Raw genomic sequence first — 18,198 nt, forward strand, 5'->3', positions numbered from 1 at the left:
ATAATGTGTCGTACATGGCCTGAGGCGGACGACAAATCAGAGTCTTAGCGCACAATAAAAGGCCTGTTTGTAAGGGAGGTCAAACTTTGGTCCCAGCGAGAATATCAGATTGTCTGAGATGCCGCTCTGGTGGTCCTATCAACACTCCAGGCCCAGGCTTCACATGAAGACCCCCTGAGGGCAAACACACACTCATATGCTCTCACAGACTGCTTTAACTAAAGTACATGAGTAAAAGTTCAGTGGTACTGGAAAGTTAACTAGAATCCACAGCAGGAATGTGTGGATAAAGATAAACAGCTTTGACTTGATAGATAAAATATTAGATTTAGTCATCATCATTATTATTAACAGAAATCATTATTATCATTATTTTTTATTATTGATGACATCAAAACATTATACTGAATATTAATATCACGGTCACTGCAATTATTATTATCATTATTAATTACTGATGAAATCAAAACATTATACTTTATTAAATGTCACGACTTTAATAGGATAGATATTATAGAAATAGCAATTAACAACTATATTAACTATATTAAGATTAAATTATATAAATATGAATATATTTTATTAATATTCATATTACTTATTAATATCATTATTAATTGACATTATCATCATCTTAATACATAAAGTATCATATTAAGAAATAACATTAATTGGATATTACCTCTTACAGTAATATGAATTATTTCAGTGTAAAAAAGAGCATTTAATATTGATCAATTGATAATATAAATAATTTAATAATATTCAATTTTAAAGTAATATTAATAAATAATCTAAATAGTACTTATGCACTAACTATTTATTATTATTATTATTATTATTATTATTATTATTATTATTATATTAGTTATATTAATTAATGATGACATTATATAAAAAATACATAGGGAAGCCCATTTCTGTCACTGTCAAAAAAAAAAATAATAATCTCAATGTAAACTCACAATTCCGAGATTCGAGATATAATTCTGAGGGGAAAAAAATACTATTTTCTTTCAATTGCGAGTCTATATCTTAAATCCCACAATTGCGTATTATAAAGTCAGAATCTTGAGATGTAAATTAGCAATTTCTTTTCATTTAATTAAGTGTTGGAAATACAGTCAAAACTGACACTTCAATGAAACATAACATTGTTATCCTGAACACTTTCCATTTTATAATATTTGAGCAACAAATATTCTCTTCTTCTGAAAGCAGTCCTATAATACCTTACCAAATTCACAAAGAATAACCGCAACGCGAAACCCAAACTTGAATCAATTTGCCGCACTAATAGAGAAAATGCAATGTGATTCACACAGCATTTTGAGAGGAAGTCTTTGTGTCATTTACACAAAAATAATGCACGGGAAATGTGTTTTGATGCCCCTGGCTAGAAGTCAATGCACCTTAACCCAGATACTGAACTAAATTAGAATTGATGTCAGAAGGCCGTTTGCTATTACACAAAAGCATCAACAGTTTTTATATTACGCACAGCTTTTAAAAATGTCCACTGGGTTTGGAAAGAGGTGGCCGTGACCCAAATAACAAATATAATTAAATGGGTCATGACGAAGCAGAACACATCCTGTGTGTAGGAAGAGGAATTATTATTAAGACCATCTCAAGGACATCTAAATGCTCCACCGGCCCCGTGACCGACCTCTCTTCCTGAGAGCACATCAGTGAGCAATGTGCTGTCTGACCCCTCCATCCTCACCGAAAACCTGTCCCAATCAAACAGCAAACTCTACAGATCCTTCAGAGTAAACATTAGGATTGTGAACTGGATACAACAATACATATTCGGCTCCTACAGCAAACATCCTGTGAAAGATCACATTGGTGATATTAGATTAAAGAGTGGAGTTTAGATCATTTATCTGAAATATGAGTGTACCTTGTTAAATATAGACACTTTATTATTATATTAAATACATTTTTGCTGTGCATGTTGGAAAGATCTAAAAGCATGTCTAGTGGGCACAAATATATATAAATTTAATGTGATGTTTGGCTGATTTATTGCTACTGGCTATCAGGTATAATTAATATGTTGCTGCAGACATTAATTCCACCTACCGCATTCATTTTCTCCAAACAAAACATGGCAAATTGATGCCAAATCCATTCGGCTTAGCTTTAATGCAATGGCGATATTTAGACATTTACAGTTTGCCAAAGCAATCTCATTAATATACATTTACACGACAAGCCCACAGATTCTTGCGTTTGTCTGATAATTGAAAACTCATTTCTACACATTAATTCAAAAACAAAATATGTGAATCCACCAGAGGTTTATCAAACACTTACATCTATTCAAAAAATGCATATAATCCAAGGTATATTTTTTATGAATTGTTAATCAAGAGGTAATGATATTAATAACTTTTATATTAACTGCTACTAATATTAAAATCAATAAAACTATTATTAGTATTATGAAATAGCCTTATTAATATGAATTATTAAGGTAATTATATTATCATCAGTATTGGGACAATACATATTCATAATAATATTGGTTAATATTAATACTTATCAACAGATACATTAATAAAGTGGTATCAGCATTAATTACATTCATTAATATTACCTTTTAATATTGATAGCCAATAATAAGAATATGCATTCCTATTAGTAGAGTTAGTAAACATTTACATCTATATGTAAATAATTAATAATTAATTAAATAATTATTGTATTATTTTCTTGTTCGCCTCATTGGCTAATAATCTAGTAAAACAAAATAATAATAATAATAATAGCCATGTTTTTGGGGCGTGCAAGTGGTCTAGACCAGCTTGAACCAGTTAAAGACCATCCTGTGCCAGTTAGAAACCAGCTAAACATGGTAAGATGGTTTTAGCTGGATTTTCCAACAGGGCCGGACGTTTCGTCGACACCATCTTTCGCACATCCAGGATGTCCAGTCACCGTGACCAGATCCCAAAGGGTTTCAGTCAGAAAAACAAGACTTTAACTCTGTCAACGATCTCTAAACACGAATCACGCAGACCGATCCATCACACAGAAGGACACCATGAAGCTGCTAACAGGATGGACATTTATGGTGCAAGTTAGCAAGCTAGTTTCCTGTGCAAAGATCTGCTGGATTCTAGCAGACTCTTAGAAAAGATAAGATCAAAAAAGTTCATTAGCCAAATCTGCCTTTGGGAATTAAGATGGTGTATTTTGTGTTGACAGTGTCAGTGTCTGAATACTGTATAAAGGTGGGTGTTTATGGAGGGTATTTCAGGTTTGGATACATTCATTGGTTGGAATGAAATATACACACACACACACACACACACATCCTCTAAAAAGACAGATGGTGAAATCTACTCAACACTGTCATTATATCTTTTCATAGTCTTCCATTCACTGAAAATATTTCTCCCGAGTGTGTCATTTTTCTTTTTGCCTGCCGTCGCATTTCTGCTGTAATATACCCTAGCTAAGCAGTGGCACAGCTTACCCACTTTGAATTTGAATAGGGTGGAAAACGGAGGAGGTTTTTCTCTGTGAATGGATACTGCAGTGCAGCTCTTTATGATTTTTTTTGTGCCTAACGAGAATTAATGGTCCAATAATAGTCAGAGTCAATGACATACAGCTGCTCTTCTTGAACAGATCTGGGACAGCAAAGATTTAACAAAGTACAAAGCAGCTAAATTCATCAATAAACCCAAAATTTACCCATGCACAAGTTTTCATTTTGCAATGTAACACAATGTTTCATGTAATAAAAAACAATATATATATATATATATATATATATATATATATATATATATATATATATATATATTTATATATATATATATATTTATATATATATATATATAAATATATATATATATATATATAAATATATATATATATATATATATATATATATATATATATATATATATATATATATATATATATATATATATATATATATATATATATATATATATATATATATATATATATATATATATATATATATATTTATATATATATATATATATTTATATATATATATATATATATATATATATATATACACACTTTTTATATAATAAAATTTTATATAACACTACTTCTATTTCTTTTTCAAACTCAATATTTATCATAAAAGAAAAAATACATATAAAATGACAATAGCAATATTATATATAAGGTTCTAGGGAATTTGATGAATAGAGAAGGTCTGGCCTGATTTGTACAATCTTAGACATCAAAAACCTCAATGAGGAAGTAATGCATGGAAGAAATGACCATTTGTAACAAGGATTATGAATTGTTTGGCAGCTCTCATATAAAACAGACACATACATGTGTGTGTAGGGTGACCCGTTTAAACCCAAAGCCTTTGATGAGTAGACACTACAGTCCAAATGAACTGAGGATAGACCGAGACACAATGAAGGGATGCATTCTTTCTTCCTGTGATGGGAGACCCAGGGGCGCCACAATTGCGGTTTTACTCATTGTTTGGTTTCTAACGGCTCTGATGTTTAGAAGGAAAAGATGGACCAGTGTTGGCCTGAGGCTTCCTGTTAAACCGCTGTGTCGTGTGGACAACTTCCTGTCACACGCTGATTCGACACTTTCAATGTTAAGGAGGGCACTGCTGGAGTTTTGTAAGGTTTTCTGAATAGCCTTAAAAGTGATAGAATGTATGTCTACAGTATGAGACTTTTTGGCCCATTTTATTATCCATTGGTTAATATACATACATACACACAAATAAAGAATTTCTATTCTTTGAGCGAACTATCCCTTTAATGTTTATTATTATTATTATTATTATTAATAAATTATTCTCTAAATAAGAAACTATCTGCCAGCAGCTGGCGGTAAATGAAATTAATATGATTTGATCAAACAGCTGATTCATTCAGGAATTGAGTAAATGGGATATTTATCAATAGGCATTTTTGCACCAGTATCTTGAATTTTTGGGCATAACTACATTTATGGAGTTGTTGCCCAAAATCATATTTGTCAACAGCCAACTATATGAAATGTAAGATCTGAGAGCAGGGCCAGTGCATTAACTATATTCTAAATCGCATTTTTTTGTATAACTAATGTAATAAGTTAATAATTATATAACTGTTAAGTGGTAGAGCATTGCATCAGCAGCGCAAGGTTGTGGGTTCGAATCCCAGGGAACACATGTTAGGTAAAAACTGTTAGCCTGAATGCACTGTAAGACGCTTTGGATAAAAGCGTCTGCTAAATGCATAAATTTAAATGTAAAATAAGTTAACCCATTAATCTGAAAGCCCTAATATATACACACACACACACACACAAACAAAGGTGCCCAAAATTGTAAGAACACCTGACAGATCTGAAAATATTGACCTGTTTTGCCTCAAAAACATCATTTAAATTTCATAATGTTCATGAAACATGCAGATGGTTTCCGAGAACAACAAATATCAGATGAAGCGAGTCATGGTGTTTATCAACTTTTAACTTCAAAAATTTGGTATGTCCACCTTTTGCAGCAATTACAGCAGCACATCTCTCTGGCATAGTGTAAGTATATTTCCTGAGAACTTTAACACTTATGTAATCGAATGCCTTCTGCAACTCAAGCCAAAGGCTTTCCTTTGAACCTACAGTACAATAGATCTGTCCAGTTTATTTTCCAACTGGCCCCAAATTAGCTTGAAGGGATGGAGGTCTGGACTTTGAGGGAGCCAGTCCATCATTTTTCGATGTTCCAGCAGATTCCTTCCATCGCAGGTAGTTCTGGGTATTGTAATGGCCAATTAAACAAAAAGAACTGAAACCTCTTTAATATGCCAAGTGTTCTAACAATTTTGGCCACCACTGTATAATTTAAGGGACTGTTCATTTCTGCTACACTCTGAAGTTTGGTAATAGTCTTACCAGCTCTCTGGGCAATGCCTCCTCTTGTCTTCCAACAACCAGAGACACGGTTTCTCCCAGTTTGGTGCTCCGGAGCATAGCCACCAACTCCTCTTGTGTGCGTCCCGTGATGTCCACTCCATTTACCTAGCGAAAGAGAGAAAGCTATTTCCTGTAACTGTCAAAACGGAGAGCAAAATTTCCATTTACACAGTGCCGAGATGGAAAACATGTCAGTGTTAATTCCATCTCAAGGCCAGGTGCAATACAAGACAGACAATTGGCTTAATTACGTCAAGGATGCATTAAGCCTTCTGAAACAATATCTTTAAATTGCATTTAAAACAATACCTTTTAATTGCATGACTGGCAGGAGAGGAATAGCATAATTTAATGTCCTATAAATAAGCAGTGATTTTGCATTTTCCAGGTTGGGCTCTCGTGAGTGAATTGGCGCAGGATGCATGTAATACTGTACCTCCAGGATACGGTCTCCAGACTTGAGCCGTCCGTCTTTAACAGCAGCTCCACGGGGCAGGATGCTCTTGACCATAATGGGTCCTGGACCATGAAGGGACGAGTCTCTGGTTACCACGGTGAATCCAAGGCCCTCCATACCTGCAGACAGAAGAAGGCCAGAAACATTGAGTATGTATTTAATGACCCAGTGAACCAGAAAACCAGACAAATGCTCCTATTGCCGTTTTCACCAGTGTGTTGTATACTCAGCCGTGTGGAAAACAAAAGCCAGACTAAGTTCTGAAAATATTTTACCCCGTTGTATGATGTAAAATATCATTCTTCTAAGGTTCAGGTCACCAAAAAAGTGTTTGCATTTTCACCCCAAAAATGTCTTCAACAGTGTCCTGAAGACTTGCTGAAGAATACTGCCCTAGATTTTCACCTTAGTGCTTTTCATACCAAGTGAATAGATCATTTCCATCATGCAATGAGAACATTTCACCAAATGTGTGAATGTCAATGGATATTAAGTTTTTGGAATGCCCTTTGAAATTACATAATTCGTTTTTTTGTTTTGTTTTGTTCTTTGACTAGCAATAATCTTTAAAAATACAGTAAATCAGGTTTAAAATGTAAAGGTCTTCCATAAAAAAATGACCGCCAATGAAAGTTTATTTTAAAATACTTCTAAGAATCAAAATTCTAATCTTTGAATTAAATTTTGCATTCTTCAAATCAATTTGGAACTGATTTTGAAAATTTGAATTTTTGAAACGAAAGAAATCTTATTTTCCATTATTACAGCCTTGTTTTTATACATCTATAATTAGTAAATTTCAGAAAGGCCAATGACAGTAGAGTGTCACTATTTTGACCAAAATCTGCTTTAGAAATGACAGTCTATGAATATGGGTTTTCCAAAAGTGGATACTGATTTCTAGAGAGCAATATGTTAGAAATGATGCCAAGAACACATATTTAATTTAATGATAGCACACAAGGAGCAGTTGCCTGTTATGACCCTCATAGGTCTTTACAGACTGTATCAAGCTCATCTGATCCACGATCAGGTCAAAAGGTCAGCGGTACACTGATGATAGCTTTCAAGCACTCTGGACTGATAGCCTGTGTTTAAGCTGTCGGTTTCTCTGCAGAGGCTTGAACACCTCCGTCTCCTGCCCTGCACACTGATAAATGTTTCCTTACGGGGATTAGACAGCTCTGCACTTTAATTTCACACGTGAACACATCTACAGGAGACTAGAGATGCAGAGAGCAGGATGCAGGATGAGGAGAGAGAGAGAGAGAGATGGTGTGAAAGAGGTGTGATAGAAACAATGACAAAGGCTGTGGTCTTAAAAGGTGATTAGAGGAAGTTGAAGCACTGGATGAAGGGAAGCTGAAAAGAGATGGAAGAGTGAATATCATTGCAACATGTCAGGGTCACATTTCACCCAAAAAATCACTAGGGAGAATTTTTTGTGTGTATACATGAATATACATATCTATGGAATAAATATACAAATACATGCAAAATATATGTAATGAATGTAAAATAAATATAAATTTATATTTATTTTACATTAAGTATATTTTACGTTTATTTGTATATTTATTGCATAAATATGTATATTTATTTTAATATTCATTACATAAATATACTTACTGCATTCATTTATTTTTATATTTATTGCTTTAAAATTCATTAAAAAAAATATATATATATTTTATATAATTTAAAAAATAGTAAAATTAGCACAAGGCAGATCACTACCAAATACTGTAGTAATTTAAATATGCATCTTTATCACAATTATATTATTGTATTGTACTGCTACTGATATAGGACATTATAGCAAATTATACTTTCAAATTATACTTTCTGTATAAAGCTTCTGATTGGATTTACTCTTCTGACACACACACACTGCCTGAATATACAGTTTCCCGCTGTGGTTTTAAAAAGCACACGTGATATTTATCTACTTCGGGTCCTAATTAGGCGACTACTAGCACATCAACGGTTGTGCTGCTTAACGTTACTTGAAAAAAAAGGTGTAAAAGTGTCCCTTCCCGCACCCAAAGCTAGTCATCTGTTGATGAGAGTCTTAAACAAGGACTAGTGAGACGTGGTAATGTTACACTTCACATACGCTGAGTGAAAAGGGGGTTTCATAATGAAAGGACACTTATTTATGACACTTTATTCACCAGGAAGAACAGCTCGTTCCACGCGTCATACGTCATTACGCTTTTTCTATGTCACTGCGCAGTACTTTCCAGTTTCGGTTTTCAATCCGATCAAGTATTAACATGTCCTCTCGCTCGGATTACAAAAGGAATAAACCACCCCTTACAATCCGATCAAACTTTTAGTCGGATCTGGCCAATTCAATCCGATTGACGTGTTTACATCTGACTTTTTTTATTCTGATTGTGCTTATGGTCCTATTACGACCGGATTAGTAGGGTCCTTGTAAACGCAGCTATTGACAGGTTTCATAAGATTCACCCAGGAACGCAATAAGAGAAGAACTAAAAAAAAAAGAGGCTTAAAGAATCATGCTAAGAAAGTGATTCCCTCTTGTCTCTTGTCTGAAGGGACACGTGTGATTACTGAAGCCGAGAATTGCTCTGTCTCTCTCTCTCTCACACACTTGAGGGAGAGATGTCATAGAGGATAGCGGCCTCTTCAGCATACTAAAGATGGCAAATGATGAAATCTCGAGTCCCAGAAGAGCACCTGACATTAAAGTTTTAAACAATAGCAGCTGTCAATCACATGAGAGGAGCGATAAAGACAGAGAGGTGAGGAAAAAAGGGAGAAGAACAAGTAGAGACGTTGCTATGCAGCAGTTTTGAGATGGGTTAAATCGCAGGGCTCATGATGGCACCTTCTGGTCAACTGAACAAAGTTTCTACGATTCAAACTGTAAATCAACATGAAATGACATTGGCAACCCATTTTATATGCATAATGTGATATAGTTTTGAGCTAAAAACTTTTTTAATTCAATGGGTATTGATCTGATTTCACAACCAGCTTACCTTTCTTTAAATCGATCTTCATTTTCTTCCCAGGCTTTTTGCTGATCATATCAACCAGTATGGCGAGGGCAGGGATCTTTTTGGGGGCGGGGCTCTCGCTGCCATCTTTCAGGGTAGGTGATGCACTGACTGGAGGAGAAGGCGTGGCTCTGTGATGACTTGTCTGGATGGGGGTGTGTCTTGCAGGCTGAAACTCCTCCTCTTTTTGGGGTGGAGTCTGTGATGCAGGAGGCTCTGGAGACGGCGTCGATGTATTGCTCGGAGTGAGCTTATGAACCAAGAAAGGACTCTTGACTTTAGGGACCGCAGGGATTGGTTCGGTGTTGTTGAAAAGCTGCCCAATGAGACTCTTTTCATAGAGGAGCCTGTTGGCGACAGGAAGCACCTCCAAACGTATGGTGGGTGAGGACATGGCTTGGCTAAACACTTCTTGAGACCTAAAACATCAAGAACGAACACATGTCTCACTGTTCTGTAATGCATATTTGTAGTTAACATGAATTCAGCCTCCTTCATTACCACCATTCAAGAGAGAGAGAGAGAGCGAGAGAGAGAGAGAGAGAGAGAATGGAAAGTAAATGGAAATTTTATAGGCTGAATTTCCATGTCATGTTGACTTCAACATGGAGTAATTTTGTAAATCATTTGCAAAATGAATAGCATACATTTTGACACTTTATTTATGTTTTACGAACTTTGGACAAACAAATTCATTCAGCTTGTATTTTACAAATCGGGTCCAATTTTGTTTTATTTTTTATTTTTTTTTGTCCCTTTTGATTATGCAAATAAAATAACACTTTTTTTGCCCATCTATATGGTGTTTATTGGTACCAATCAACATAATAATAAAAGATTGTTATATATGCGAAGTACTGTCATTTTAATTTGGAATTTAAATGGATTTTAGAAAGGTTAGGTGCCAAATTTTAGATCAAAGCAAAAGAAGGAATTTCTGATTAGTTGCCCCTCACGGTTCAGTGTTATTTGCATAAAATTAAATATGGCACTACGCTAATGACGTCCAATTGATATGCGGCCACATTTGCATAAATCGTATTTTACAATGACTTCAGTTGGCTAATCCAATCAGACTTTTTATTTTATATAAACCTATTAAATGATCTCATGACTAACAGCAGATGTCATTTGACACAATTCAAGCGGTGTAAACTAAATTTTTACACATTTTTAATACAGTTGGGTGTCTTGTTCCTAATGGTGTAAAACATAGTTTTAAAAAATTAGCTGGAAATATATCAACTTCAACCATAGTAAAATCTTTTTTCAATTGTTCGTGAAATAAACAACAAATTCTGATGCCTCATTCGCAGTTGTACAACAATAAACACAAATTTGTTTAGTTTGCAAATCACAAATTAGGCTCACATCAACACAAGTTAATGCTTTTAATGCTTTTTTTATTAGTACGAATAATCTAAATAATTCTTAAAACTATATCAATCATATCACTGTTACAGAAGCAAAAAAATTGATGCTTTAATATGGAAAAAATTCTTTAATATTTAAAACTAAATAGATTTTAGGCAGGAAAGCCCAATTTAATTTCTAAACGTGAAAACGGTGACTAATTTAATCAGATTAAGATTCTGAAACATCCATTTTATAACATTTTCGAACAGTTATCAACAAGTACAAGCACAAAATGAATGGCCAACAACACTAAAAGTGAATGGATTAAATTGCGTAGCGTTAAATGTGCAAACTTTTGCTTTAAAGCAAACTTCAGATCAGGACACCGCATGAGATGTAAAACTGACCTGCTTGATTGAAGTCTTTTTGCTTTACTACTTCAAAACCTTTAACTCTCCTAGCCATTTCTCTAACTTTTCCTCTAATAGTGCCACTTCGTTTAATCTGACGCTCTTTTGAAGGCTGTCCGATACTGCCGATGCCACTTAATAGGGCAATTCCACACTCGTGGCAAGAGAAACCCATTCTCTTTCGTTGTGTTAAAGCTATAGCACTGAAACTCTGCAAGAAGGTGAGGAAAATGAGAGAGGATGGATAGAGTGATAGATAACAAGGAGGACAAAAAGGTTCGGGGCGATTGTTTGCACGCTATGAGCGACCAGGACAGAGAACAGTCGCATGAAAGCAAAAACAACACAAAAGATGGATAATGAAAGAAGAGAATGGAGTGGAGAGAAAGAGAGCGGGCAGATGATTAGTAATCGACATGACAACAATGAAAGTGTGACGGATGAAAGAGTCAGACACTCACTGAGCGAAGGACTTGTCTATTAACTCCGTGTCATTGATCTGCACGATGCACTCGTCCTCTTCAAAGATCCCCTCGCGTTCAGAGCGGCTGTTCTTCTCGATCACTCGGATATTTAGACCCAGAGCCCTGATGACACAGCCAAAAAAGAGCTTTCAGACAGGGAAGGGCGTTCAAAAAATAACCAAAGATAATTTGACATAAGTAGCTGAATCACAACTGAAAATAATTTCTGTAAAATGTCTGTAGTTTTGTTAGTACAATACATAAAATGATGGTGGAACTGTGGCCTAGTGGTTCGCTTGTTCTGACAGATGCAGTGGGAGGTTATGTCAATGATCTAAAATAATGATCTAATAGAAAAAATTAAAAATAAAGTAAAATCAAATCAGATATTTCAAATATAATGATAAAAAAATGGAGATGTGTAAGATGTGTCAAGCACTTATTAGAAGCAAAGTTTAGGGAAATAAATTAATGACATAAAAAATATTGGAGGATTTAAAAGTGGAGATATGTATGTACATATGTCCAGAATTTATCATAAGGTGTAGGACAAAAATAAATAAATAAAGGTGGGAAAACTGAAAAAAGGTATATGATAAAGTATGTGAAGTATATAGAAAATGGAAATAATATAAATATAAAAAAATGCTTTTTTTTAATGTATATAATAATTTAAATAAAAAAATCAGACATAATTTAGAAACTTTCTCAACTCTCAAAATAGCAGAAATCAACATCTTTCTTTTTTTGAGAACAGATCTTTCCAGACGACCCTTTCGATGATCAATTTTGTGATTACTGGGAAAATGAACTAAACACAGGATTTCATTTGCTGTTACTTCCTGTAAGATTTTAGGGTTTTCCTTTGAGACTTACACACCCTAAAGAGTAGTTCACCAGGCCACCTACAGAGAGAGGCTCTGTTTCCATCCGGAGCTCAACAGGGCGCACAGGAACAGGAAGCATGTCAGCGTCCACCAAGGGAGGACTTCCTGTCATGCAGCACGTGTGTGTGTCCTTGCCCTGAGCACTTAACATTTGACCTGTTCATCCAGTCTGAAAGAGCCATTCTCCTAGCTACTTCCTGTATGCGTGTGTGTGGACACTGTTGACTAATAACTTTGATATTATGAAAGTGAAACTAACTAATGGATACATGCACTAGATGCTGTTTGTAACCCAGATAGCTTGTTTAATGTAAAGACCACTGAAAAATACAATAAATCATAAAAAAAAACTATTGTATTCAGTTCAAATTTAATTCATTATAGTAAATGAGACAAGCTAACTAAATAACCAATTATAAAAATCAAATCAATTCAAAGAAAAGACTCAAACATAATTATGGTAAATTACATGTACTGATCATCTGGTCACATAATGGCGGATACTGACATAAAATACTAAATTAATAAAAATAAATTTGGTGAATGATCCCTTTAAACTCACGCTACTAGATTGTCAGCTTTATAAAAGTTTTTTTTTCTTCTAAACAACAAAGTCTATAAACTAAAAGTTAATACTTTCAGTGCATCTCATGGACCATTATCATGCAAGTGTGTTAAGATACCATGAATCTGTGTGTGTGTGTGTGTGTGTGTGCGCTCTTGTTTTTGTTACATATCAGGACACAACTCTGTATAATGACATGGGTATGACACAGGTATGACAAGGAGAGGGTGACTTATGAGGACATAACCCATGTCCCCATTTTTCAAAACGCTTATAAATCATACAGAATTAGTTTTTTTGAGAAAGTAAAAATGCACAAAGTTTCCTGTGAGGGTTAGGGGTGGGGTTGGTGAATGGCGATAGAATATACAGTTTCTACATTATAAAAACCATTACGCCTATGGGATGTCCCCACTTTTCACAAAAACAAACTTGTGTGTGTGTGTGTTTTACCTTCCACTCAGTGAGGAACAGTATGATATGACTTTAATGCCCAGAGGCCCGGGGTCTCCAGAAATCTTCACCGTCCGTGTGAGGCTTCTGCAGTAAGAAGAACACAACAGTCACGGTGGTTAGTTGCATTTTTCTTGTCAAAAAAAAAAGGAAAACGACTTCCACAAACTGAAAAATATATTTTGGAAGTGGAAACTTTCAGCGGAACGCAATTACATTAGCAGAACAACAGTCACACGTCAAAATGACAAGCCAGAAAACCATTACGGTGGGAACTGTCTTCGATATCAATGGAGTGCTCCTCCTGTCACCTGCATCATTTTCTAGAGCTCTCGAGGTGTGTGTAACACTAGTGTTCACTCACACTCTCTGAACTTACACTTACATTGAACCGCAAACAAATACACATAGGATACGCTAGAAAAATGTGAAAATTAAAAAGAAAAAAATTAAAGAAATAAATAATAAAAAGAATAATAATAATGATAATTTAAAAGAACTAAACTAAATACTTAAAGTGGGTAAATAAATAATTAAACAAATACACAAACTCGCACACAAACAAAAGTACACACAAATTAAAACATATTTAAATAATAATAATAAAAAAAAAAACTTGAACTAAACCAAATCAGTTTTTTCAGTTTAAAGACAAGCATTTTGAGCATTTACTCTCATACTTGATGTCTCATACTGCCACAGTAACGCAGTAATGCATGCAAGTATATGAAACACACGTTTGCAATGCATTAAACCAGCGTCTGCATCCGTGTACTTGTGTACTTGTGTTTCTGGCCTACAGCAGTCAGTACATTTAAAATCACAAACCCACACACAAAAGCTAAAGTATTCACCAGCTACTTTGTACTCTTGTCAACACACACTGCAAATCCATTTGCTGTTTATGTCCTGTGGGACAACATTAATGACCAAACAAATGAGCCGAAAGCCAGCAGAGTCACTGCCATTCAGTGTGTCTGAGATGAGAGCCGAAGGCAAAGGTGCCTACCTGCATCTCTCATCACAATAAAGACAGAACGGAGGAGAGGAGGAGATGACAGAGAGAGAGAGAGAGAGAGAGAGAGAGAGGGGGCTCCTCAATCTTTGTCAGAAAAAAAAATGTTTTCTGGAAGATTGAGACAAGCTAGACAAATCACACAAGCTATTACAAACCAAAACTTTAACCTTTTATATTTTAATGTTTTTACTTACTTTATTTCATCATGATAGATAGATAGATAGATAGATAGATAGATAGATAGATAGATAGATAGATAGATAGATAGATAGATAGATAGATAGATAGATAGATAGATAGATAGATAGATAGATAGATAGATACTAAATACAAACACTAAAAAGAATAAGATTTGTTAATACCTGTCAGACAGAGGATTCCTGTAAGTGGGCACAAAAATAACCTTCCATGTGACTTTCTGCTGGTCTAATTACAGATTAATGTCAATGAGACATTATGAAGCGCTGCCACATCTGGTAAATGATATCACAGACTAGCAACACACACAAACAAACTCAACCAGCTAGTGAGATCAGGCATTCTTCCGCACGGCTTGATCTGTAGAGTTCATCACCACAAAAATAAAACCTCTCCCACATTTGCATTTCTCCCAAAATAAAAACCCCTCTGCCAATTTGCATGTGCCCAGTGTGGCGCAGAGCGTCCATGAATTTACATGAATAAAAACTGAGACTGGCAGCAGCTCATCAGACAGATACAGAGCTTATTACTGCTCACACACCACAACAGCACGACACACAGAGAGAGCCGGGGAAAATTCTTTCTCTCTCGGTGATCAATTTCAAGATAAAAGAGAAAAACACTTCATGAAATACTTTCTAGTCTCATACCAGTTGTCTATGCAACTAATGTCTTGCTATTTCATATTTGTTTTTTGTTTTTGTTTTATCTGATGAATTTTTAATTTTATTTAATTTTATATTTGTTTGATGATCATTAATGACAGCAGCAGTATTTATAAGCCGCTGTCCATTTAAGACCTGATGCACGGGTCCCATAGAATGATATACATCACATCTCATTTCTTTCTCAGCTGTTTTCTTTCACTTGAGACATAACTGACTGCGTTTGATTTTCGAAATGGATATTTTGTCATAATTTGTAATCATGCTGCACTCACATAGAAATACAACTGTAACTGTACCTGACAGTCCTTACAACTATTTGGCCCGATAGTAAAAAATATAAAAAAAAATTGATTAAAAAATAATAATTAAAAAAAAAAAATTCAAACGCGAATGAAGGCCATTTCGCGTGATGCCAGATATTCCAAAAAATAAAATACAATTAGTTGAATCTCAAAATTGAAAATCGAATGTTATCCCACAAAACGAATATTCGAATAATCAAATATTGTGGTCCAGCCCTACTGCTGACCTGTTTTTTGAAGATGCTGATTTCATTTTCCAGCAGGATTTGGCACCTGCCCACACTGCCAAAAACACCAAAAGCTGGTTAAATGACCATGGTGTTTGTGTGCTTGTTTGGCCAGCAAACTCACCAGACCTGAACCCCAGAGAGAATCTATGGGCTATTGTCAAGAGGAAAATGAGAAACAAGAGACCGAAAAATGCAGATGAGCTGAAGGCCACTGTAAAAAAAAAACAAAACAAAAAAAACTAGTTTTATATATATATATCATATCATTTATCTTTTATTTATTTATTTTTGTTACTTAGTTTATATATATTTAATATTCATATGTTACTATTTACTTTGTCACTATTTCACTTTAGCTCATTGTAGTTTACTGTAATTTATTTATTCAGTGGTGTTTTCCAAGTTGTCTGCCTTTAAATTTTCTTACATTTAAACAAACTCATATTACATACTTGTAACACAATATTTACCAAATGGATGATAAAAGTAAAAACTCCTATAAATGTACACCTGAATGAGGCATCTGAAATATAGCCAGAGACAAGAAATTTCTGTCACTGTTATTTATATTTTTGCTTTGGTAATATCGTGTGTAAATAAAAAAATAAATAAATGTATTAAAACTGATGCTGTGACTGAGGCACCAAAGAACACAGTTTCTGTCCACTGGAAATTTGTGAATAGACATATTTCTATATTTGTTGTCTGAACGGTCAACTTGAATGCTCTACAACTCCCTCAAAGCTTCATATATATTTGTGTCAAAATAAATGGCATCTTATCTAACTTCACAGCATCTACCCAACTTGTCCAGCTGAAGAAAATGACATTTGTATGAAGACTAGACCTAAAAAGTGTAATAACAACTATATAGTAGGAATGGGAAGTGATTTTATCTCAGAGAATAGAGAGAACTTACATAAGCTCTCTTATTCAAACCTGATTGAATCCCAGATGGACCTCAGGGGCTTCAGTTGAGGTGATGCAGTACTGTAGACCACTTCAATGTTTAATGAGCTGTAAAAGTGTGTGTGTGCATCAGTAATGCTGATTGACAGAAGCGGTGAAGAGAGGCGAGAGATAAACTTCATCCCTCTCTCAGGGAGAAGAGATGAGGTCACATGACCTGCGATAAGAGGAACGAATGGAGAAAACGTGACGTATGTACGTCTCCCGTCCCGTGACTATGGCAACTTCAATATACACACATAAGCTCTCAGTGTGAAATCATCTACTGAAATCACAATGCTCAAATGAGCCAAACCTTCCAGGCTAAGATCAGTTCTGCCGTTTCCATTATTCCAGCTTGAAAGGAATTTCAATAGGAAAAGCTGCTTCTAGATAAACATTAAAAAGCTTGTTTAAGCACGCGACTATTTCGAATAATAGTTCTTTTTATGACGTTGATTCGATATCGATTCTCCATTTTCCAGTATTTATTTCAGCACACATTTAAAACAAGATCTGATTAACGTGGATCTGATCATTACTCTTCTCTACTAGATGGTAACCTCTTATTTACTTTGCGCGATATTACAATGTAAAGCCTGTCATCCATTCAGTGCTTATGGCGTCATTCGCAATGCACAAGTGAAATGCTATAGGAATACTATAAATCTGTGGACGCATTTGATATCACGCATAAGGCGCCATGATTTCCGCAATCAATGAATGAATGGTACTCTTTAATGTTTTGTTTACTAACGTTCACACTTACTAAAGCGCGGACGATGCTCGCTGTGTTTTCAGCCTCTGTCGTCTCACTATGATTCTATGAATAAAGAATATATCCAGCTGCTCTGAGAGTCACTTCATTAGCATTTTACCATTTCATTTGAGAAAACTACCATCATATCACATACACAGTAGTTGCAAGTTATACATGGCAACCTGTCAAAATAAAAGTTTCGTTTAACGTTAAGAAACATCAGAATATATTACTATTTAGCAGTCTTAAGACTCAATGCTACTACTGCTAATACAGTATTACTTATTTTGAAAAGAATAAATCACAATTGTTTTCTTTTCTAGTTTTAAAAGTAAACCTTTGTTGTGCAGTATTTTGTTTGCCAAAATATACAATTTTAAATATAATATTCATTTGATTAGGATAAATTAAATAAATTTGTATTACCATAAAAAATAAGAACATTTTATAAAGCCCTATTATTGTCTAAAAAATACCCTATACAAAAAAAAATAATAATAATAGGTTTAAAATACAGGCCTG

The 18,198-nt window shown here is 34.6% G+C and overlaps 1 protein-coding gene across 2 annotated transcripts in view; it reads right to left on the bottom strand.

Annotated features, from left to right (window-relative positions):
* pard3ba (par-3 family cell polarity regulator beta a) overlaps positions 1-18,198 on the bottom strand; it is a 143,978-nt gene that overhangs the window by 75,472 nt on the left and 50,308 nt on the right. For both annotated transcript variants that reach the window (XM_052545471.1, XM_052545470.1), the window contains exons 6-10: positions 13,550-13,636; positions 11,642-11,767; positions 9,397-9,833; positions 6,365-6,504; positions 5,908-6,033 (exon numbers count right to left, since the gene is read on the bottom strand). In XM_052545471.1, coding sequence (XP_052401431.1) covers positions 5,908-6,033; positions 6,365-6,504; positions 9,397-9,833; positions 11,642-11,767; positions 13,550-13,636 — 916 coding nt within the window. The remainder of the gene's footprint in view (positions 1-5,907; positions 6,034-6,364; positions 6,505-9,396; positions 9,834-11,641; positions 11,768-13,549; positions 13,637-18,198) is intronic.

The sequence above is a fragment of the Carassius gibelio genome, chromosome B1 (genome assembly GCF_023724105.1).
Source record: "Carassius gibelio isolate Cgi1373 ecotype wild population from Czech Republic chromosome B1, carGib1.2-hapl.c, whole genome shotgun sequence".
Taxonomy (NCBI): domain Eukaryota; kingdom Metazoa; phylum Chordata; class Actinopteri; order Cypriniformes; family Cyprinidae; genus Carassius; species Carassius gibelio.